Source organism: Salarias fasciatus, chromosome 3 (genome assembly GCF_902148845.1).
Source record: "Salarias fasciatus chromosome 3, fSalaFa1.1, whole genome shotgun sequence".
Taxonomy (NCBI): Eukaryota; Metazoa; Chordata; class Actinopteri; order Blenniiformes; family Blenniidae; genus Salarias; species Salarias fasciatus.
Window position 1 is genome coordinate 30,030,545 of NC_043747.1, and position 22,382 is coordinate 30,052,926.

At 49.8% G+C, this 22,382-nt stretch overlaps 1 protein-coding gene across 1 annotated transcript in view; it reads left to right on the forward strand.

Annotated features, from left to right (window-relative positions):
• Nucleotides 1-21,341, forward strand: part of ctc1 (CTS telomere maintenance complex component 1) — a 50,321-nt gene extending 28,980 nt beyond the window's left edge. Inside the window, exons 12-26 of the mRNA XM_030084892.1 lie at nucleotides 22-221; nucleotides 3,110-3,276; nucleotides 3,354-3,468; nucleotides 3,616-3,997; nucleotides 5,320-5,409; nucleotides 5,494-5,625; nucleotides 5,698-5,744; nucleotides 5,823-5,908; nucleotides 6,026-6,188; nucleotides 6,272-6,340; nucleotides 6,447-6,606; nucleotides 9,431-9,486; nucleotides 9,648-9,804; nucleotides 10,111-10,231; nucleotides 21,132-21,341. Of these exons, the coding sequence (XP_029940752.1) occupies nucleotides 22-221; nucleotides 3,110-3,276; nucleotides 3,354-3,468; nucleotides 3,616-3,997; nucleotides 5,320-5,409; nucleotides 5,494-5,625; nucleotides 5,698-5,744; nucleotides 5,823-5,908; nucleotides 6,026-6,188; nucleotides 6,272-6,340; nucleotides 6,447-6,606; nucleotides 9,431-9,486; nucleotides 9,648-9,804; nucleotides 10,111-10,231; nucleotides 21,132-21,235 (2,049 nt within the window). The 3' untranslated portion in view covers nucleotides 21,236-21,341. The remainder of the gene's footprint in view (nucleotides 1-21; nucleotides 222-3,109; nucleotides 3,277-3,353; nucleotides 3,469-3,615; nucleotides 3,998-5,319; nucleotides 5,410-5,493; nucleotides 5,626-5,697; nucleotides 5,745-5,822; nucleotides 5,909-6,025; nucleotides 6,189-6,271; nucleotides 6,341-6,446; nucleotides 6,607-9,430; nucleotides 9,487-9,647; nucleotides 9,805-10,110; nucleotides 10,232-21,131) is intronic.
• Nucleotides 21,342-22,382: the final 1,041 nt, after the last annotated feature.

Below are 22,382 nucleotides of genomic sequence, written 5' to 3' on the forward strand. Positions count from 1 at the left end.
CTGTCTCTGATGTCCCCACAGTACAGCGTGGACCCGTCTGTCCATCAGTACCTGAGTGTCTCGGAGCTCTGTGCGTCCCTGCAGGACGTCTGGTCGTCCACGTCTCTCCGGTCTCTGCTGTCCTCCGATGGTCCCAACCTGACCCGGTCCCAGATCAACTCGGCGCTGTCCTGGTCCTGCAGGACTCTGTCCTCTGACCCTCGGGACGGAGACGCTCTCAGGTGAACCGGGGACTGTCGGCTCCCTTCATCAGATTATGACTTGATCAGATTATCAGACTTCATCAGATTCACTTTACTTAACCAGATTAACTTAAGCCCGAGCGCCCCCCCCCCCCCCCCCGGGGGCCTGGCGGTAAACATTTCAGACTGAGGTCAAGCCAGCACACAAGTTGTTTTGCGGTGCGCGCATTTATGGCACATACACACACACAAAGTAAAAGCATTTTACACGGTTGTATGTCAATTACATTAGGCCAAAAGTGAACATTAAAAGAAAAACTAAAAAGTACCTGTTATAACTGGACCGTTCCACCTCACAGTGATAGTACTCCACCCCACGATGACAACCAAAAAGTAACAGCTCCATCTGATGTTTAATTTCAGAATAAAAGCCCTCCCAACTTTGATACCAACTGTACTGTATACACACAAGGATTTATACTTTATGGAAAAACTACCAGTTATAACTGGACCGTTCCACCTCAAACTGATAGTACTCCACCCCAGGATGACACTCACAACACATCATCTCCATCTGATGTGGAATTTCAGAATAAAAGCTCTCCCAACTTTGATAGCAACTGTACTGTATGCACACAAGGATTTATGCTTTTAATTTGAAATTCCACATCAGATGGAGATGATGTGTTGTGAGTGTGATCCTGGGGTGGAGTACTATCAGTTTGAGGTGGAACGGTCCAGTTATAACTGGTAGTTTTTCCATGAAGTATAAATCCTTGGAGTACATGCAGTACAGTTGGTATCAAAGTTGGGAGGGCTTTTATTCTGAAATTCCACATCAGATGGAGTTGATTTTTTCTGGGCGTCATCGTGGGGTGGAGTACTATCAGCTTGAGGTGGAACAATCCAGTTCAAACTGGTAATTTTTTTTTTTTGTGTGTTTTTTTTAATGTTCACTTTTGGCCTAACGTAACGGAAATACGAACATGTTAAATGCTTTTACTTTGAAAGACTACATGATATTGACGTGCGCATTTCTGACGTCCTCGGTTTCGTGGAGGGTTGCTCTTACTTTGAAATGAGGTGTTTGTCGCTATTACCATAATGTGCCATAAATGCGCGCACCACAAAACAACTTGTGTGCTGGCTTGACCTCAGTACATTTCAGAGATTGTCTCATAATGTGCATTATTTCTGACAGAATGTCATGAAGCTTACCATCAAATTAATCAGCAGAACCTGGGCGAACCGAATATATCAGCCATTATTACACACTCCAAACAGCTCAGACACCAGCTGAATGAATTATGAAACATATTCGTGACCGTGTCAACCCACTCGCCGAAGTATTGATCGTAGCGCTATGAAACATGATGCAATTCACACAAACAGCCTCTCAGACGAGAGCTGAGACTCCGCTGGTTACAACCATACCGCTCAAAGCCTCTAAAACCACAGAATCCGCCAGAAAATGCCACAGAACAGCCAACAGCAAGATCGCGTTTTCAAACTGCGGTAAAAAAATCGCCTCTTACCTGGACTTTTGGCCATATAGAGTCCGAATTATGCGTTTATTGTCCATCGGGATCGTGTAGCTTAGCCAGCTAGCCCCCTCTGACGTCAGTCCGGGCGTAAAACTGACCCCCAGTTAGCCTCAAGGAGCTCTGTGATTGGTCAGCGCCATACAGTTTGTCTGCGCCATGACGGTGTTTTGCTTGTTCTGATTGGCTAACAGAGCTGTCAATCACATGTCGGTGACCCCCGCTGCATTCTATTGGCCCAGACGAGTCTAGCGACGTACGGGGTGTCTGTATTCATGAAGCTGCTGCGGAGCTGGGAGCCTGTATACAGAGGAGGCTTTACGCACGGAGCGTCCAGCTGAGCGTAAACAGACGCTCTGGGTGAATTTCCACGGCAGTCACGCCAGAGACTGTTCTGTTTGGATGTATTGAACCTCAGCAGTGATATAAAAGTGAAAAATATAATTTGGAACATTAGAAAATTCAGATTTCACAAATGGCACCACAGTGTGCCAAAGTGTGCCATCGCCTGACCTGTCTGTACTAAAACCTGTCAAATGTTGTTCTGCTTCACTTTCACAGAGTCAGCCTTTGCAGAGAGAGTGTTCACATATTAGTCTATGATCTGATGGAGGTTTAGAGCTGCAGCTGGACTTTTCCAAAGAGATGATCACATTGAAAGGGCTTTTTTTTTTAGGCGAGACTGAAAATGTTTCATTTGTGCTGTGTTCCATCTTCAGTCACACTTAACCAGTAACATATATACTGATATTTACACATCTGGACAAATCTTACAAGTGTTCACTTTATGAGGAGACAGTCACCACTCAAACAGGCCGTGTTACTGCAGTGTTATACTGTTTTTAGTTTGTGTCATTTTGGAGAAGAGGCTCTGAAAAGTAGCCTCGGGCTTATTAACATGTCTTTCAGTTTGTTACATCTGTAAGGTTCTGCCTGTGGATCTGGTTCTAAACCTGGTTCTAGTTGTAGTTCTGGTTCTGGTTCTAGCTGTGGTTCTGCTCCCTCCAGGCCCCGCCCCCTGCTGCTGGTGGGTTTGTTGGTTCTGGTTCTGGTTCTAGCTGTGGTTCTGCTCCCTTCAGGCCCCGCCCCCTGCTGCTGGTGGGTTTGTTGGTTCTGGTTCTGGTTCTGGTTCTGGTTCTAGCTGTGGTTCTGCTCCCTCCAGGCCCCGCCCCCTGCTGCTGGTGGGCTTGTTGGTTCTGGTTCTGGTTCTAGCTGTGGTTCTGCTCCCTCCAGGCCCCGCCCCCTGCTGCTGGTGGGTTTGTTGGTTCTGGTTCTGGTTCTGGTTCTGGTTCTAGCTGTGGTTCTGCTCCCTCCAGGCCCCGCCCCCTGCTGCTGGTGGGTTTGTTGGTTCTGGTTCTGGTTCTAGTGTGGTTCTGCTCCCTCCAGGCCCCGCCCCCTGCTGCTGGTGGGGGTCTTGCGGTTCTCCTCTCAGACCTCAGACCTCAGTCTGCAGCTGTCCGACGGGACGGGGGACGTCTCCTGCGTCGTCACGGAAACCGGAGACTCTGAGGGGTCAAAAGGTCAAAGGGCGTTCTCCAACACGGCCTGGATCGGTACCACACACACACACACACACACACACACACACACTCACTCTCTCTCAGGGGTCACAGAGGTGTGTGTGTTCCAGGCTGTCTGGTGTGTGTCCAGCGGTTCTCCATGGTAACCGAGAGGTTCCTCCAATCAGAGTTCCCCTCCTTCCAACACCTGGACCAGGACAAGTTCATCACACACACACACTGCAGGTACACACACACACACACACACACACACACACACACACACACACTCACACACACACACACAGACACACAGGTATACAGTGTGTGTACGTTGTGTGTGTGTGTGTCTGTGTGTGTGTGTCTGTGTGTCTGTGTGTGTGTGTGTGTCAGGGTCTACCTCCAGTTCTCTCTGGACCACGTCCACATCTTGAGTCCATCTGTTGCCATGGAGACACACCTGAGCCAGAAGGGGGCGGAGTCGGCCGGAGGAGGGGCGGAGCCTTCAGAGAGGAAGAGGAGGAGGACGGGGGAAGACGAGTCACCCGCTGTTGCCGTGACGACACAGCCCTGTGTCTCCATGGTGATCGGGGTGGAACAGAAAGAGGGCGTGGCCTGGCGGAACGTGGGGGCGGAGCCAGACACGGAGCAGGCGGGGCTGAGGCTGAGCTTCTCAGTCAGAGCCTCTGTGATTGGCCCGGTGGTCAGCTGGGGGCGGGACCCCAAGAATGGACCAATGACAGAGCGAGAAGCTGAGGAGGAGGGGCGGGGCAAGGTGAGACCCACAATGCACCTGTGCTCACTGCTGACCAGGTGGACTAGTCCTCTGGATGCTCTGGTCTCTCAGTAACCAGGTTATCTGGTTAGACTGGCAGAGGGACGGGTAGAGACCTGCAGATGTTGACCTGGTTACCACGGCAACTGCTACTTGTTCTTTAGTAACCAGGTCCTTTAGAGACCTGGTTAACTCTGCTCACCTGCTGGTCTGCACAGGTGTTGATGGTCAGCTGCTAGTCACCTGGTTAACTCTAGTCCCCAGCTCACAGGTCATGCTGCTGGTTACCTGCTGGTTACTGTCTATACAAGTTCTGCTGGTTACCTCCTGGTTAGCTGTTGGCTACTGTGTGTAGATTTTCCTGGTTACCTCCTGGTTAGCTGGTTACCTCCTGGTTACTGTATACAAGTTCTACTGGTTACCTCTGTTGCCTGTGTGCAGATTCTGCTGGTTAACTGGTTATCTCCTGGTCACCTCCTCGTTAGCTGCTGGTTACCTCTAGTTCCTATCTATACAGGTGCTGCTGGTTAGCTGCAGGTTAGCTGGCTACCTCCTGGTTACTGTCCCTACAGGTTCTGCTGGTTACCTCCTGGTTAGCTGCTGGTTAGCTGGTTACCTCTGGTTACTGTCCCTACAGGTTCTGCTGGTTACCTCCTGGTTAGCTGCTGGTTAGCTAGTTACCTCTGGTTACTGTCCCTACAGGTTCTGCTGGTTACCTCCTGGTTACCTCTGGTTAGCTGCTGGTTAGCTGGTTACCTCTGGTTACTGTCCTTACAGGTTCTGCTGGTTAGCTGCTGGTTAGCTGGTTACCTCTGGATAGCTGGTTACCTCTGGTTACTGTCCCTACAGGTTCTGCTGGTTAGCTGGTTACCTCTGATTACTGTCCCTACAGGTTCTGCTGGTTAGCTGGTTAGCTGGTTACCTCTGGTTACTGTCCCTACAGGTTTTGCTGGTTAGCTGGTTAGCTGGTTACCTCTGGTTACTGTCCTTACAGGTTCTGCTGGTTACCAGCTGGTTAGCTGGTTACCTCTGGTTACTGTCCCTACAGGTTCTGCTGATTAGCTGCTGGTTAGCTGGTTACCTCTGGTTACTGTCCCTACAGGTTCTGCTGGTTAGCTGCTGGTTAGCTGGTTACCTCTGGTTACTGTCCCTACAGGTTCTGCTGGTTAGCTGCTGGTTAGCTGGTTACCTCTGGTTACTGTCCCTACAGGTTCTGCTGGTTAGCTACTGGTTAGCTGGTTACCTCTGGTTAGCTGCTGGTTAGCTGGTTACCTCTGGTTAGCTGCTGGTTAGCTGGTTACCTCTGGTTACTGTCCCTACAGGTTCTGCTGGTGTTCTCCGGCGGCTCCACCCGCTGGTTCTCCGTCATTCAGCCCGGAAGCTTCTACAGACTGGTGGTCGTCAGCTGTCAGGTGACCACGGCAGGGATGATGTCACTGAGGGGGCGGGGCCGGGCGAGCGCCACCAGCTGATTGGTCCGTCTCTCTGTCTGTCAGGATCCCAGCGTTCTGATTGGCTCTGAGCTCGCTGCTCAGCGGGGGGCGGAGCTTCACGCTGACTCCACCCTGCAGGTGGGCTCTGATTGGAGGCTGCACACTCTGACACGCCCCCTGCACACCTGCACACAGGTAACACACACACACACACACACACACACATTCTCCTGCTCTGTGAGGACCAGTTTGTCTCTGTGTCCCCAGACTGTCCGTCCCTCCGTCCTCTCCGTCTCTCAGGTTCTGGACTGCAGGTAAACTGTCCCCCCAGTGGCCGCCCGGGGAACTGCAGCTGATCTGTGTGTGTGTGTGTGTGTGTGTGTGTGTGTCAGTTCAGAGCTGGTGTGTTTTCAGGGTCTTGTTTCTGAAAGGATCAGCCTGAATGACAGGACCAACACACCTGGACACACACACACAGGTAGGACACACACACACACACACACACACACACACACACACACACACACACACACTGTACACACTGTACTGTGTACACTCTCTCTCTCTCTCTCTCTCTCTCTCTCTCTCTGTTAAGGCCGTCACACACACTGTGTGTGTTCAGGTGTGCGCCTCACAGTGTGTGACCAAACGGGGCGGAGCCTGCAGGTCTACCTGGACTTAAGCCACGCCCCCTACCCGCCTGGCCTGTTGCCTGGCAACACACTGCTGCTGTCTGCCTTCCAGAGGAGGCTGTCCAGGTGACACACACACACACACACGCACACACACACTGTTTGAGTCAACGTGATTGTGTATGTGTGTGTGTGTGTGTGTGTGTCAGGGCTGGCAGTGTGTACTGTAGCTCTCTACCTGTCAGTTCCATCACCGTGCTCTCAGTGGGAGACTCCAGGTAAGAACCACACACACACACACACACACACACACACACACACACACACACACACACACACACACACACACAGCTCCCTCCATGAAGCAGTGTGTGTTTCCCTCAGCTGGCCCCGCCCCCCTCCTCCTCCCATGATGCATCTGGGTCGCTGGGCCCTCAGAGAGGAGCAGCGCTGCCCTGTGGCTCGGGTCAAAGGTCACCTGGTGTGTTTCCTGTTCCTGGAGCTGCAGTGGAGCTGCTCACTGTGTGACAGTGTGTACACGCAGGTAACACACACACACACACACACACACACACACACAGTGTGTAACGTTGCGTGCTGTCCTCCGTGTCCTCTGGACCCTGGCAGCAGAGGTTCTCTGAGCAGGACCGAGGCAGACGGGTGTTTCCACCGCTTCCTGCTGTCCTGCTGACGGCGGTCCAGGCCTGACGGCCCGCTGCCAGTGGAGCCTGTCAGCTGAGGAGAGGGGGCGTGGTCTAACGCCATCAGCCTATCAGCTGTGCAGGATGATCAGGCAGCTTCCTGTGGAGAGCAGGTCAGCAGAGATGTGACTGACTCAGACAGGCAGAGCGTTTCACTCAGAGCAGTCACCAGCGCCGCAGGAAGCCTGCTGAGAAACTCGGCTCAGAACAACCCAGGAACCCAGGACCGTCCAGCCGGAGCCAGGACGCCTCCTGCCAGCAGCGCTGCCAGATTCAGAGCTGCAGCGTCACCGGAGCGAAACCCTCAGGGACCCGGCCGAGGTCAGGACCGCTGAAGAACCAGACACACAAGACTCAAGGTCCAGACCGGGCCAGGGAGGACCAGCAGACGGATCCTGAGGGTTTCTGGACTGATGAGATGAGAGTCCTGATGGTCCAGGAGGACCCGGGCTGAGAGCTGCACCCGACTCAGACCCAGCAGGGCGGAGGACTGGTCTGAGTCCTGGTCCTGGTCCTGGTCTGGTCCTGGTCCTGGTCCTGGTCCTGCTCCTGGTCCTGGTCCTGGTCTTGTCCTGGTCCTGGTCTTGTCCTGGTCCTGGTATGGTCCTGGTCTGGTCCTGGTCCTGGTCTGGTCTGGTCCTGCTCCTGGTCCTGGTCTTGTCCTGGTCCTGGTATGGTCCTGGTCTGGTCCTGGTCCTGGTCTGCTCCTGGTCCTGCTCCTGGTCCTGGTCTGGTCTGCTCCTGGTCCTGATCTGGTTCTGGTCCTGGTCTGGTCTGGTCCTGGTCCTGGTCTGGTCCTGCTCCTGCTCCTGATCTGGTCCTAGTCCTGGTCTGGTCTGGTCTGCTCCTGGTCCTGCTCCTGGTCCTGGTCCTGCTCCTGCTCCTGCTCCTGGTCCTGCTCCTGGTCCTGGTCTGGTCCTGCTCCTGGTCCTGGTCTGGTCCTGGTCCTGGTCTGGTCCTGGTCTAGTCTGGTCTGCTCCTGGTCCTGGTCTGCTCCTGGTCCTGGTCTGGTCCTGGTCCTGGTCTGGTCCTGGTCTGGGCTGGTCCTGGTCCTGGTCTTGGTCTGGTCCTGGTCCTGGTCCTGGTCTGGTCCTGGTCCTGGTCCTGGTCTGGTCTGGGCTGGGCTGGTCCTGGTCCTGGTCTGGTCCTGGTCCTGGTCTGGTCTGGTCCTGGTCCTGGTCTTGGTCTGGTCCTGGTCTAGTCTGGTCTGCTCCTGGTCCTGGTCTGGTCCTGGTCCTGGTCTGGTCCTGGTCCTGGTCCTGGTCTTGGTCTGGTCCTGGTCCTGGTCCTGGTCTGGTCCTGGTCCTGGTCCTGGTCTGGTCTGGGCTGGGCTGGTCCTGGTCCTGGTCTGGTCCTGGTCCTGGTCTGGTCTGGTCCTGGTCCTGGTCTTGGTCTGGTCCTGGTCCTGGTCTGGTCCTGGTCCTGGTCTGGGCTGGTATCACAGATGGTGTTTGACCTTGGGGGGGGAGGATGGAGTCCCCTCAGCTCCCAGTCCTGCTGCCGGGTTCTGGAGGGACGTCCCTCCAGCAGAGGGACAGGAAGACGTCGGACCGTTCCAGAGAACCAGGATGCTGGACCGTCTCCGTCACTCATCAGTCCTCCACTGAGAGGACAGAGGAGAATACTGACCCCTAGAGGACCTGGTCCCTCATCAGTCCAGCTCTCTGGACCGGGTCTGGAGGCTGTGGCTGATGGACAGATCAGGACTGACAGAGTCTGTGGACAGCGGCTGCAGAGTGTCCTCCAGAGACAGGTGGCGCTAGAGGTCACTGATCGGTTTGTGAATGGCAGACATGCTGAGGAACCGCGGCTCCCGGTGGAATCAGTGAGAAGAGGGAAGATCAGCTTCTTAAGTTGTCTCATAATTCTGCACAGTGAGTCTCCTGGACAAGATGTCCTCCTGAGACACTGAAACTCAACCCCCCCACTAACCCCCCCTCTCTGATATCCAGGACTCTCCTGCTCAGTGAGAGCTGAGCTGCTGTTGAAGAATAAAACTCTCCTCATAGTTCATCCTGTAGATCTGACTGAGGATCCATCAGCTGATCCTCTGATCTGATGAGAACCTGGACCCAGAGGGTCCAGGTGATTCCTGAACCCGGGCTGGTACCATGTGGAAACAAGGGGGAGAACCAGGGTTCTCCTCTGAGCCTGGTTCTGCAGGGTTCTCCTCCTCTGACCTGGTTCTGCAGGGTTCTCCCTCATGTGGATCTGTTGGGTTCTCTGTAAAGTGTCTGGAAATGACTGTTGTAATTGGTAGTTGCAGTAAAGCTCCATGGGCTATATGCACAGCTCCATTACTTCCTGAAGTTCAGACAGCACCTTTATTTCCTGTGTTTGATGATAGGATGAATTGATTAATCCAGGTGTGTCTGACCATTTACTGAGGTCAGACACACCTGGATTAATCAATTCATCCTATCATCAAACACAGGAAATAAAGGTGCTGTCTGAACTTCAGGAAGTAATGGAGCTGTGCATATAGCCCATTAAATTGATGTTCTCTGATGTTCTCCTGGTTCTCCTGGTTCTCTGATGGTCTCCTGGTTCTCCTGGTTCTCTGATGGTCTCCTGGTTCTCCTGGTTCTCCTGGTTCTCTGATGGTCTCCTGGTTCTCCTGGTCCTCTGATGGTCTCCTGGTTCTCCTGGTTCTCCTGGTTCTCTCAGACCTGCAGTGGTTCTCGGTGTGGCTCCTCCTCCTCGGTGTTTCAGTCCAAAGCAAAGTAAGAAACTCTGAGAACCCAGAACCCTCTGTGTGTCCAACACTGTGGACACATTTCATGTCTCTGTCTCTGTCTGTCCCTCTGTGTCTGTCCCCCTGTCCCTCCCTGTCCCTCTGTCCCTCTCTGTCCCTCTGTCTGTCCCTCCATGTCTCTGTGGACAGGGTGGTGGTGGACGACGGGACGGGCGAGGCTCACGTTTGGTTCTCCGGTGTTCTGGTTGGTTCTCTGCTGGGATTGGCTGCTGCTCAGTGGGCGGGGCTTCAGAGGGCGCTGAGGGTCAAAGGTCACATCAGAGTCTTTCCACGGGGGCGGAGCCTGGTCAGTATACCTCTCTCTCTCTCACTGTCTCTCTCTCTGTCTCTCAGGTCTCTGTTTCACCTGTCTCTCTGTCTGTCCCTCTGTGTCTCTCTCTGTCCCTCTGTGTCTCTCTCTCTGTCCTCTCTCTCTGTCCCTCTGTGTCTCTCTCTCTGTCCCTCTGTGTCTCTCTCTCTGTCCCTCTGTGTCTCTCTCTCTCTGTCCCTCTGTGTCTCTCTCTCTGTCCCTCTGTGTGTCTCTCTCTCTGTCCCTCTGTGTCTCTCTCTCTGTCCCTCTGTCTCTCTCTCTCTGTCCCTCTGTGTCTCTCAGGTGACAGACGCTGAGTCCTCAGACGTCCTCCTCCACTTCCTGTCCTCGGTCTGCAGCTCTGACCTCGTCCTTCGTCCCGTCGTCCTCACCTGCAGGAGACAGACCAATCAGAGAGCAGAAGGTAGCACTTCCTGTTTACCTGTCTTCCTTTGCCTTTAGTTGTTTACCTGTGGCTTTTGTTTAACTGTTTTCCTATTGTGGTTGTTTACCTGTCCTTATTTATGTTTACCTGTTATTGTTTACCTGTTGTTGTTGTTTACCTGTCGTTGTTGTTGACCTGTCCTTGTTGTTGTTGACTTGTCCTTGTTGTTGACCTGTCCTTGTTATTGTTGACCTGTCCTTGTTGTTGACCTGTCCTTGTTGTTGACCTGTTCTTGTTGTTGACCTGTCCTTGTTGTTTACCTGTTGTTGTTGTTTATCTGTCGTTTATCTGTTGCTGTTGTTGACCTGTCCTTGTTGTTGTTTACCTGTCCTTGTTGTTGTTGACCCGTCCTTGTTGTTGTTGACCCGTCCTTGTTGTTGACCTGTCCTTGTTGTTGACCCGTCCTTGTTGTTGACCTGTCCTTGTTGTTGTTTACCCGTCCTTGTTGTTGACCTGTCCTTGTTGTTGTTTACCCGTCCTTGTTGTTGACCTGTCCTTGTTGTTGTTTCCCTGTCCTTGTTGTTTACCTGTTGTTGTTGACCCGTCCTTGTTGTTGTTTACCTGTCCTTGTTGTTGTTGACCTGTCCTTGTTGTTGACCTGTCCTTGTTGTTGACCTGTCCTTGTTGTTGTTTACCTGTCCTTGTTGTTGTTGACCCGTCCTTGTTGTTGTTTACCTGTCCTTGTTGTTGTTGACCTGTCCTTGTTGTTGACCTGTCCTTGTTGTTGTTGACCCGTCCTTGTTGTTGACCTGTCCTTGTTGTTGACCTGTCCTTGTTGTTGACCTGTCCTTGTTGTTGACCTGTCCTTGTTGTTGTTGACCTGTTGTTGTTGACCTGTCCTTGTTGTTGACCTGTCCTTGTTGTTGACCCGTCGTTGTTGTTGACCTGTCCTTGTTGTTGTTGACCCGTCCTTGTTGTTGACCTGTCCTTGTTGTTGACCTGTCCTTGTTGTTGACCTGTCCTTGTTGTTGACCCGTCCTTGTTGTTGACCTGTCCTTGTTGTTGTTGACCTGTTGTTGTTGACCTGTCCTTGTTGTTGACCCGTCCTTGTTGTTGACCTGTCCTTGTTGTTGTTGACCTGTTGTTGTTGACCTGTCCTTGTTGTTGTTGACCTGTTGTTGTTGACCTGTCCTTGTTGTTGACCTGTCCTTGTTGTTGTTGACCTGTTGTTGTTGACCTGTCCTTGTTGTTGACCTGTCCTTGTTGTTGTTGACCTGTTGTTGTTTACCCGTCCTTGTTGTTGACCTGTCCTTGTTGTTGTTTACCTGTCCTTGTTGTTTACCTGTCCTTGTTGTTGACCTGTCCTTGTTGTTGTTTACCTGTAGTTGTTGTTGTTGACCCGTCCTTGTTGTTGACCTGTCCTTGTTGTTGACCCGTCCTTGTTGTTGTTTACCTGTCCTTGTTGTTGTTTACCTGTCCTTGTTGTTGTTGACCCGTCCTTGTTGTTGTTTACCCGTCCTTGTTGTTGACCTGTCCTTGTTGTTGTTGACCTGTTGTTGTTGACCTGTCCTTGTTGTTGACCTGTCCTTGTTGTTGACCCATCCTTGTTGTTGACCTGTCCTTGTTGTTGTTTACCTGTCCTTGTTGTTTACCTGTCCTTGTTGTTGACCTGTCCTTGTTGTTGACCTGTCCTTGTTGTTTACCCGTCCTTGTTGTTGACCTGTCCTTGTTGTTGACCTGTCCTTGTTGTTTACCCGTCCTTGTTGTTGACCTGTCCTTGTTGTTGTTGACCCGTCCTTGTTGTTTACCTGTCCTTGTTGTTTACCTGTTGTTGTTTACCTGTTGTTGTTTACCCGTCCTCGTTGTTGACCTGTCCTTGTTGTTGACCTGTCCTTGTTGTTTACCCGTCCTTGTTGTTGACCTGTCCTTGTTGTTGTTGACCCGTCCTTGTTGTTGACCTGTCCTTGTTGTTGACCTGTCCTTGTTGTTTACCCGTCCTTGTTGTTGACCTGTCCTTGTTGTTGTTGACCCGTCCTTGTTGTTTACCTGTCCTTGTTGTTTACCTGTTGTTGTTTACCTGTTGTTGTTTACCCGTCCTCGTTGTTGACCTGTCCTTGTTGTTGTTGACCTGTTGTTGTTGACCTGTCCTTGTTGTTGACCTGTCCTTGTTGTTGTTGACCTGTTGTTGTTGACCTGTCCTTGTTGTTGACCTGTCCTTGTTGTTGTTTACCTGTCCTTGTTGTTTACCCGTCCTTGTTGTTGTTGACCCGTCCTTGTTGTTGTTGACCCGTCCTTGTTGTTGACCTGTCCTTGTTGTTGTTGACCCGTCCTTGTTGTTGACCTGTCCTTGTTGTTGTTGACCCGTCCTTGTTGTTGACCTGTCCTTGTTGTTGTTTACCCGTCCTTGTTGTTGACCTGTCCTTGTTGTTGTTTACCCCGTCCTTGTTGTTGACCTGTCCTTGTTGTTGTTTCCCTGTCCTTGTTGTTTACCTGTTGTTGTTGACCCGTCCTTGTTGTTGTTTACCTGTCCTTGTTGTTGTTGACCTGTCCTTGTTGTTGACCTGTCCTTGTTGTTGTTTACCTGTCCTTGTTGTTGTTGACCCGTCCTTGTTGTTGTTTACCTGTCCTTGTTGTTGTTGACCTGTCCTTGTTGTTGACCTGTCCTTGTTGTTGTTGACCCGTCCTTGTTGTTGACCTGTCCTTGTTGTTGACCTGTCCTTGTTGTTGACCTGTCCTTGTTGTTGACCCGTCCTTGTTGTTGACCTGTCCTTGTTGTTGTTGACCTGTTGTTGTTGACCTGTCCTTGTTGTTGACCTGTCCTTGTTGTTGTTGACCTGTTGTTGTTGACCTGTCCTTGTTGTTGTTGACCTGTCCTTGTTGTTGTTTACCTGTCCTTGTTGTTGTTTACCCGTCCTTGTTGTTGACCTGTCCTTGTTGTTTACCTGTTGTTGTTGTTTATCTGTCGTTTATCTGTTGCTGTTGTTGACCTGTCCTTGTTGTTGTTTACCTGTCCTTGTTGTTGTTTTCCTGTCCTTGTTGTTGTTGACCCGTCCTTGTTGTTGTTGACCCGTCCTTGTTGTTGACCTGTCCTTGTTGTTGTTGACCCGTCCTTGTTGTTGACCTGTCCTTGTTGTTGACCCGTCCTTGTTGTTGACCTGTCCTTGTTGTTGTTTACCCGTCCTTGTTGTTGACCTGTCCTTGTTGTTGTTTACCCGTCCTTGTTGTTGACCTGTCCTTGTTGTTGTTTCCCTGTCCTTGTTGTTTACCTGTTGTTGTTGACCCGTCCTTGTTGTTGTTGACCTGTCCTTGTTGTTGACCTGTCCTTGTTGTTGACCTGTCCTTGTTGTTGTTTACCTGTCCTTGTTGTTGTTGACCCGTCCTTGTTGTTGTTTACCTGTCCTTGTTGTTGTTGACCTGTCCTTGTTGTTGACCTGTCCTTGTTGTTGTTGACCCGTCCTTGTTGTTGACCTGTCCTTGTTGTTGACCTGTCCTTGTTGTTGACCTGTCCTTGTTGTTGACCTGTCCTTGTTGTTGACCCGTCCTTGTTGTTGACCTGTCCTTGTTGTTGACCCGTCCTTGTTGTTGACCCGTCCTTGTTGTTGACCTGTCCTTGTTGTTGTTGACCTGTTGTTGTTGACCTGTCCTTGTTGTTGACCTGTCCTTGTTGTTGTTGACCTGTTGTTGTTGACCTGTCCTTGTTGTTGACCTGTCTTTGTTGTTGTTGACCTGTTGTTGTTTACCCGTCCTTGTTGTTGACCTGTCCTTGTTGTTGTTTACCTGTCCTTGTTGTTTACCTGTCCTTGTTGTTGACCTGTCCTTGTTGTTGTTTACCTGTAGTTGTTGTTGTTGACCCGTCCTTGTTGTTGACCCGTCCTTGTTGTTGTTGACCCGTCCTTGTTGTTGACCTGTCCTTGTTGTTGTTGACCTGTCCTTGTTGTTGTTTACCCGTCCTTGTTGTTGACCTGTCCTTGTTGTTGTTGACCTGTTGTTGTTGACCTGTCCTTGTTGTTGACCTGTCCTTGTTGTTGACCCATCCTTGTTGTTGACCTGTCCTTGTTGTTGTTTACCTGTCCTTGTTGTTTACCTGTCCTTGTTGTTGACCTGTCCTTGTTGTTTACCTGTAGTTGTTGTTGTTGACCCGTCCTTGTTGTTGACCTGTCCTTGTTGTTGACCTGTCCTTGTTGTTTACCCGTCCTTGTTGTTGACCTGTCCTTGTTGTTGTTGACCCGTCCTTGTTGTTTACCCGTCCTTGTTGTTGACCTGTCCTTGTTGTTGTTGACCCGTCCTTGTTGTTGACCTGTCCTTGTTGTTGACCTGTCCTTGTTGTTGTTGACCTGTTGTTGTTGACCTGTCCTTGTTGTTGACCTGTCCTTGTTGTTGTTTACCTGTCCTTGTTGTTTACCCGTCCTTGTTGTTGTTGACCCGTCCTTGTTGTTGACCTGTCCTTGTTGTTGTTGACCCGTCCTTGTTGTTGACCTGTCCTTGTTGTTGTTGACCCGTCCTTGTTGTTGACCTGTCCTTGTTGTTGTTGACCTGTTGTTGTTGACCTGTCCTTGTTGTTGTTGACCTGTTGTTGTTGACCTGTCCTTGTTGTTGACCTGTCCTTGTTGTTGACCTGTCCTTGTTGTTGTTGACCTGTTGTTGTTGACCTGTTGTTGTTGACCTGTCCTTGTTGTTGTTGACCTGTCCTTGTTGTTGTTTACCTGTCCTTGTTGTTGACCTGTCCTTGTTGTTGACCTGTCCTTGTTGTTGTTTACCTGTAGTTGTTGTTGTTGACCCGTCCTTGTTGTTGACCTGTCCTTGTTGACCCGTCCTTGTTGTTGTTTACCTGTCCTTGTTGTTGTTTACCTGTCCTTGTTGTTGTTGACCCGTCCTTGTTGTTGTTTACCCGTCCTTGTTGTTGACCTGTCCTTGTTGTTGTTGACCTGTTGTTGTTGACCTGTCCTTGTTGTTGACCTGTCCTTGTTGTTGTTGACCTGTTGTTGTTGACCTGTCCTTGTTGTTGTTGACCTGTCCTTGTTGTTGTTTACCTGTCCTTGTTGTTGACCTGTCCTTGTTGTTGACCTGTCCTTGTTGTTGTTTACCTGTAGTTGTTGTTGTTGACCCGTCCTTGTTGTTGACCTGTCCTTGTTGACCCGTCCTTGTTGTTGTTTACCTGTCCTTGTTGTTGTTTACCTGTCCTTGTTGTTGTTGACCCGTCCTTGTTGTTGTTTACCCGTCCTTGTTGTTGACCTGTCCTTGTTGTTGTTGACCTGTTGTTGTTGACCTGTCCTTGTTGTTGACCTGTCCTTGTTGTTGTTTACCTGTAGTTGTTGTTGTTGACCCGTCCTTGTTGTTGACCTGTCCTTGTTGTTGACCTGTCCTTGTTGTTTACCCGTCCTTGTTGTTGACCTGTCCTTGTTGTTGTTGACCCGTCCTTGTTGTTTACCTGTCCTTGTTGTTTACCTGTTGTTGTTTACCTGTTGTTGTTTACCCGTCCTCGTTGTTGACCTGTCCTTGTTGTTGTTGACCTGTTGTTGTTGACCTGTCCTTGTTGTTGTTGACCTGTTGTTGTTGACCTGTTGTTGTTGACCTGTCCTTGTTGTTGACCTGTCCTTGTTGTTGTTGACCTGTCCTTGTTGTTGACCTGTCCTTGTTGTTGACCTGTCCTTGTTGTTGTTTACCTGTCCTTGTTGTTGTTGATCCGTCCTTGTTGTTGTTTACCTGTCCTTGTTGTTGTTGACCTGTCCTTGTTGTTGACCTGTCCTTGTTGTTGTTGACCCGTCCTTGTTGTTGACCTGTCCTTGTTGTTGACCTGTCCTTGTTGTTGACCCGTCCTTGTTGTTGACCTGTCCTTGTTGTTGTTGACCTGTTGTTGTTGACCTGTCCTTGTTGTTGACCTGTCCTTGTTGTTGACCCGTCCTTGTTGTTGACCTGTCCTTGTTGTTGTTGACCTGTTGTTGTTGACCTGTCCTTGTTGTTGTTGACCTGTTGTTGTTGACCTGTCCTTGTTGTTGACCTGTCCTTGTTGTTGTTGACCTGTTGTTGTTGTTGTTGACCCGTCCTTGTTGTTGACCTGTCCTTGTTGTTGTTGACCCGTCCTTGTTGTTGTTTACCTGTCCTTGTTGTTGTTGACCTGTCCTTGTTGTTGACCTGTCCTTGTTGTTGTTGACCCGTCCTTGTTGTTGACCTGTCCTTGTTGTTGACCTGTCCTTGTTGTTGACCCGTCCTTGTTGTTGACCTGTCCTTGTTGTTGTTGACCTGTTGTTGTTGACCTGTCCTTGTTGTTGACCTGTCCTTGTTGTTGACCCGTCGTTGTTGTTGACCTGTCCTTGTTGTTGTTGACCCGTCCTTGTTGTTGACCTGTCCTTGTTGTTGACCTGTCCTTGTTGTTGACCTGTCCTTGTTGTTGACCCGTCCTTGTTGTTGACCTGTCCTTGTTGTTGTTGACCTGTTGTTGTTGACCTGTCCTTGTTGTTGTTGACCTGTTGTTGTTGACCTGTCCTTGTTGTTGACCTGTCCTTGTTGTTGTTGACCTGTTGTTGTTGACCTGTCCTTGTTGTTGTTGACCTGTTGTTGTTGACCTGTCCTTGTTGTTGACCTGTCCTTGTTGTTGTTGACCTGTTGTTGTTTACCCGTCCTTGTTGTTGACCTGTCCTTGTTGTTGTTTACCTGTCCTTGTTGTTTACCTGTCCTTGTTGTTGACCTGTCCTTGTTGTTGTTTACCTGTAGTTGTTGTTGTTGACCCGTCCTTGTTGTTGACCTGTCCTTGTTGTTGTTGACCCGTCCTTGTTGTTGTTTACCTGTCCTTGTTGTTGTTGACCTGTCCTTGTTGTTGACCTGTCCTTGTTGTTGTTGACCCGTCCTTGTTGTTGACCTGTCCTTGTTGTTGACCTGTCCTTGTTGTTGACCTGTCCTTGTTGTTGACCTGTCCTTGTTGTTGTTGACCCGTCCTTGTTGTTGACCTGTCCTTGTTGTTGACCCGTCCTTGTTGTTGACCCGTCCTTGTTGTTGACCTGTCCTTGTTGTTGTTGACCTGTTGTTGTTGACCTGTCCTTGTTGTTGACCTGTCCTTGTTGTTGTTGACCTGTTGTTGTTGACCTGTCCTTGTTGTTGACCTGTCCTTGTTGTTGTTGACCTGTTGTTGTTTACCCGTCCTTGTTGTTGACCTGTCCTTGTTGTTGTTTACCTGTCCTTGTTGTTTACCTGTCCTTGTTGTTGACCTGTCCTTGTTGTTGTTTACCTGTAGTTGTTGTTGTTGACCCGTCCTTGTTGTTGACCCGTCCTTGTTGTTGTTGACCCGTCCTTGTTGTTGACCTGTCCTTGTTGTTGTTGACCCGTCCTTGTTGTTGTTTACCCGTCCTTGTTGTTGACCTGTCCTTGTTGTTGTTGACCTGTTGTTGTTGACCTGTCCTTGTTGTTGACCTGTCCTTGTTGTTGTTTCCCTGTCCTTGTTGTTTACCTGTTGTTGTTGACCCGTCCTTGTTGTTGTTTACCTGTCCTTGTTGTTGTTGACCTGTCCTTGTTGTTGACCTGTCCTTGTTGTTGACCTGTCCTTGTTGTTGTTTACCTGTCCTTGTTGTTGTTGACCCGTCCTTGTTGTTGTTTACCTGTCCTTGTTGTTGTTGACCTGTCCTTGTTGTTGACCTGTCCTTGTTGTTGACCCGTCCTTGTTGTTGACCTGTCCTTGTTGTTGTTGACCTGTTGTTGTTGACCTGTCCTTGTTGTTGACCTGTCCTTGTTGTTGACCCGTCGTTGTTGTTGACCCGTCCTTGTTGTTTACCTGTCCTTGTTGTTGTTGACCTGTCCTTGTTGTTGACCTGTCCTTGTTGTTGACCCGTCCTTGTTGTTGACCTGTCCTTGTTGTTGACCTGTCCTTGTTGTTGACCCGTCCTTGTTGTTGACCTGTCCTTGTTGTTGTTGACCTGTTGTTGTTGACCTGTCCTTGTTGTTGACCTGTCCTTGTTGTTGACCCGTCGTTGTTGTTGACCTGTCCTTGTTGTTGTTGACCCGTCCTTGTTGTTGACCTGTCCTTGTTGTTGACCTGTCCTTGTTGTTGACCTGTCCTTGTTGTTGACCCGTCCTTGTTGTTGACCTGTCCTTGTTGTTGTTGACCTGTTGTTGTTGACCTGTCCTTGTTGTTGTTGACCTGTTGTTGTTGACCTGTCCTTGTTGTTGACCTGTCCTTGTTGTTGTTGACCTGTTGTTGTTGACCTGTCCTTGTTGTTGTTGACCTGTTGTTGTTGACCTGTCCTTGTTGTTGACCTGTCCTTGTTGTTGTTGACCTGTTGTTGTTTACCCGTCCTTGTTGTTGACCTGTCCTTGTTGTTGTTTACCTGTCCTTGTTGTTTACCTGTCCTTGTTGTTGACCTGTCCTTGTTGTTGTTTACCTGTAGTTGTTGTTGTTGACCCGTCCTTGTTGTTGACCTGTCCTTGTTGTTGTTGACCTGTTGTTGTTGACCTGTCCTTGTTGTTGACCTGTCCTTGTTGTTGACCCATCCTTGTTGTTGACCTGTCCTTGTTGTTGTTTACCTGTCCTTGTTGTTTACCTGTCCTTGTTGTTGACCTGTCCTTGTTGTTGTTTACCTGTAGTTGTTGTTGTTGACCCGTCCTTGTTGTTGACCTGTCCTTGTTGTTGACCTGTCCTTGTTGTTGACCTGTCCTTGTTGTTGTTGACCCGTCCTTGTTGTTGACCCGTCCTTGTTGTTGACCTGTCCTTGTTGTTGTTGACCCGTCCTTGTTGTTGTTTACCTGTCCTTGTTGTTTACCCGTCCTTGTTGTTGACCTGTCCTTGTTGTTGTTGACCCGTCCTTGTTGTTGACCTGTCCTTGTTGTTGTTGACCCGTCCTTGTTGTTTACCTGTCCTTGTTGTTTACCCGTCCTTGTTGTTGACCTGTCCTTGTTGTTGTTGACCTGTCCTTGTTGTTGTTTACCTGTCCTTGTTTACCTGTCCTTGTTGTTTACCTGTTGTTGTTTACCCGTCCTTGTTGTTGACCTGTCCTTGTTGTTGTTGACCTGTCCTTGTTGTTGACCTGTCCTTGTTGTTGTTGACCTGTTGTTGTTGACCTGTCCTTGTTGTTGACCTGTCCTTGTTGTTGTTGACCTGTTGTTGTTGACCCGTACTTGTTGTTGTTTACCTGTCCTTGTTGTTTACCTGTCCTTGTTGTTGACCTGTCCTTGTTGTTGTTGACCTGTCCTTGTTGTTGACCTGTCCTTGTTGTTGTTGACCTGTTGTTGTTGACCCGTCCTTGTTGTTGTTTACCTGTCCTTGTTGTTGACCTGTCCTTGTTGTTGTTGACCTGTCCTTGTTGTTGACCTGTCCTTGTTGTTGTTGACCTGTTGTTGTTGACCCGTCCTTGTTGTTGTTGACCTGTCCTTGTTGTTGACCTGTCCTTGTTGTTGTTGACCTGTTGTTGTTTACCCGTCCTTGTTGTTGACCTGTCCTTGTTGTTGTTTACCTGTCCTTGTTGTTTACCTGTCCTTGTTGTTGACCTGTCCTTGTTGTTGTTTACCTGTAGTTGTTGTTGTTGACCCGTCCTTGTTGTTGACCTGTCCTTGTTGTTGTTGACCTGTTGTTGTTGACCTGTCCTTGTTGTTGACCTGTCCTTGTTGTTGACCCATCCTTGTTGTTGACCTGTCCTTGTTGTTGTTTACCTGTCCTTGTTGTTGACCTGTCCTTGTTGTTGTTTACCTGTAGTTGTTGTTGTTGACCCGTCCTTGTTGTTGACCTGTCCTTGTTGTTGACCTGTCCTTGTTGTTGACCTGTCCTTGTTGTTGTTGACCCGTCCTTGTTGTTGACCCGTCCTTGTTGTTGACCTGTCCTTGTTGTTGTTGACCCGTCCTTGTTGTTGTTGACCTGTCCTTGTTGTTGTTGACCCGTCCTTGTTGTTGACCTGTCCTTGTTGTTGTTGACCCGTCCTTGTTGTTTACCTGTCCTTGTTGTTTACCTGTTGTTGTTTACCCGTCCTTGTTGTTGACCTGTCCTTGTTGTTGTTGACCTGTCCTTGTTGTTGTTTACCTGTCCTTGTTTACCTGTCCTTGTTGTTTACCTGTTGTTGTTTACCCGTCCTTGTTGTTGACCTGTCCTTGTTGTTGTTGACCTGTCCTTGTTGTTGACCTGTCCTTGTTGTTGTTGACCTGTCCTTGTTGTTGACCTGTCCTTGTTGTTGTTGACCTGTTGTTGTTGACCCGTCCTTGTTGTTGTTTACCTGTCCTTGTTGTTTACCTGTCCTTGTTGTTGACCTGTCCTTGTTGTTGTTGACCTGTCCTTGTTGTTGACCTGTCCTTGTTGTTGTTGACCTGTTGTTGTTGACCCGTCCTTGTTGTTGTTTACCTGTCCTTGTTGTTGTTGACCCGTCCTTGTTGTTTACCTGTCCTTGTTGTTTACCTGTTGTTGTTTACCCGTCCTTGTTGTTGACCTGTCCTTGTTGTTGTTGACCTGTCCTTGTTGTTGACCCATCCTTGTTGTTGACCTGTCCTTGTTGTTGTTTACCTGTCCTTGTTGTTTACCTGTCCTTGTTGTTGACCTGTCCTTGTTGTTGTTTACCTGTAGTTGTTGTTGTTGACCCGTCCTTGTTGTTGACCTGTCCTTGTTGTTGACCTGTCCTTGTTGTTGACCTGTCCTTGTTGTTGTTGACCCGTCCTTGTTGTTGACCTGTCCTTGTTGTTGACCTGTCCTTGTTGTTGACCTGTCCTTGTTGTTGTTGACCCGTCCTTGTTGTTGTTTACCTGTCCTTGTTGTTTACCCGTCCTTGTTGTTGACCTGTCCTTGTTGTTGTTGACCCGTCCTTGTTGTTTACCTGTCCTTGTTGTTGTTGACCCGTCCTTGTTGTTTACCTGTCCTTGTTGTTTACCTGTTGTTGTTTACCTGTCCTTGTTGACCTGTCCTTGTTGTTTACCTGTCCATGTTGTTGACCTGTCCTTGTTGTTGTTGACCCGTCCTTGTTGTTGTCTGTCTCAGAGCGGAGGACGTTCAGCCGGGCAGACAGAGACTTTGTGACGAGACTCGTCCGTCCTCTGCAGCTCACCTGTCTCCAGCTGCACTCGTCCTGTCTGAGGACCTGAAGGAGGACTGCAGGAGGACCAGGAGGACCGTCTCTGTTGCCGTGGTTACACACCCCGGTTGTCCACTGCTCTGTCTCTGTGAGACAATCTGAAATAAACTAAGACACTGGAAACAAGATGAGTCTGAGAGTGTTTGACTGTCCTCTGCTGTCCTCTGCTGTCCTCTACTGTCCTCTGCTGTCCTCTGCTGTCCTCTGCTGTCCTCTACTGTCCTCTGCTGTCCTCTGCTGTCCTCTGCTGTCCTCTACTGTCCTCTACTGTCCTCTGCTGTCCTCTGCTGTCCTCTACTGTCCTCTACTGTCCTCTGCTGTCCTCTGCTGTCTTACTGTCCCCTACCTCCCCTGATGCTCCACAGCTGCCCCTTTCCTGTAGTAACCACCTCTTAATGTCCTCTGTTGTCCCTTGCTGTCCCTAACTACCTGCCACTGTAACCGCCCCTTCTACTGTCCCTCGTTGTCCCTGAAAGCCTCCTGCTGTCCCCCTTGTCCCTGAAAGCCTCCTACTGTCCCTCGTTGTCCCTGAAAGCCTCCTGCTGTCCCCCTTGTCCCTGAAAGCCTCCTACTGTCCCTCGTTGTCCCTGAAAGCCTCCTGCTGTCCCCCTTGTCCCTGCCTGGACGTCCTGGTGAACCAGTTGTCCAGCAGACCCGGGTTCTCTGGTTCTGGACGTTCTGTCTCCCTGCAGCTCAGGGACATGTCCTGCTTGTCTCTTATTAGAAGACAGTTGTCCGTCCTTGGACCGTCCAGGTCCACTTCCTGTCTCTGTCTGTCCACAGCTCAGAACCATCATGAAGGACGTGTCCTTCCCGTCCAGCAGGGGGCGTCCTCTACCCTCCACTGCTGCTTCTTCAGTCCAGGGAGGCCTGTTACCCTGCAACTGATGACTCATCAGCAGCTGCTTTTCTGATTGGCTGCTGGACGCTGGATCACTTCCTGTTGTGGCTTCAGGAGCACGAGAAGAAAAAAAAAAACAGAGTCCAGTTCAGACCTGCTGTCCCCTGTCTCACAGAGAGATCTAATGTTGGACAAAATTTCACTTTTGACCCCTCCACTGACCAACAAGTGTCCAAACAGTGTCCAACATGTCCAAAAAAACATCCAACAGCCTAGGTCCTTTGTATTTCTGGATGGAGAGGAGTTGGACTTGGTG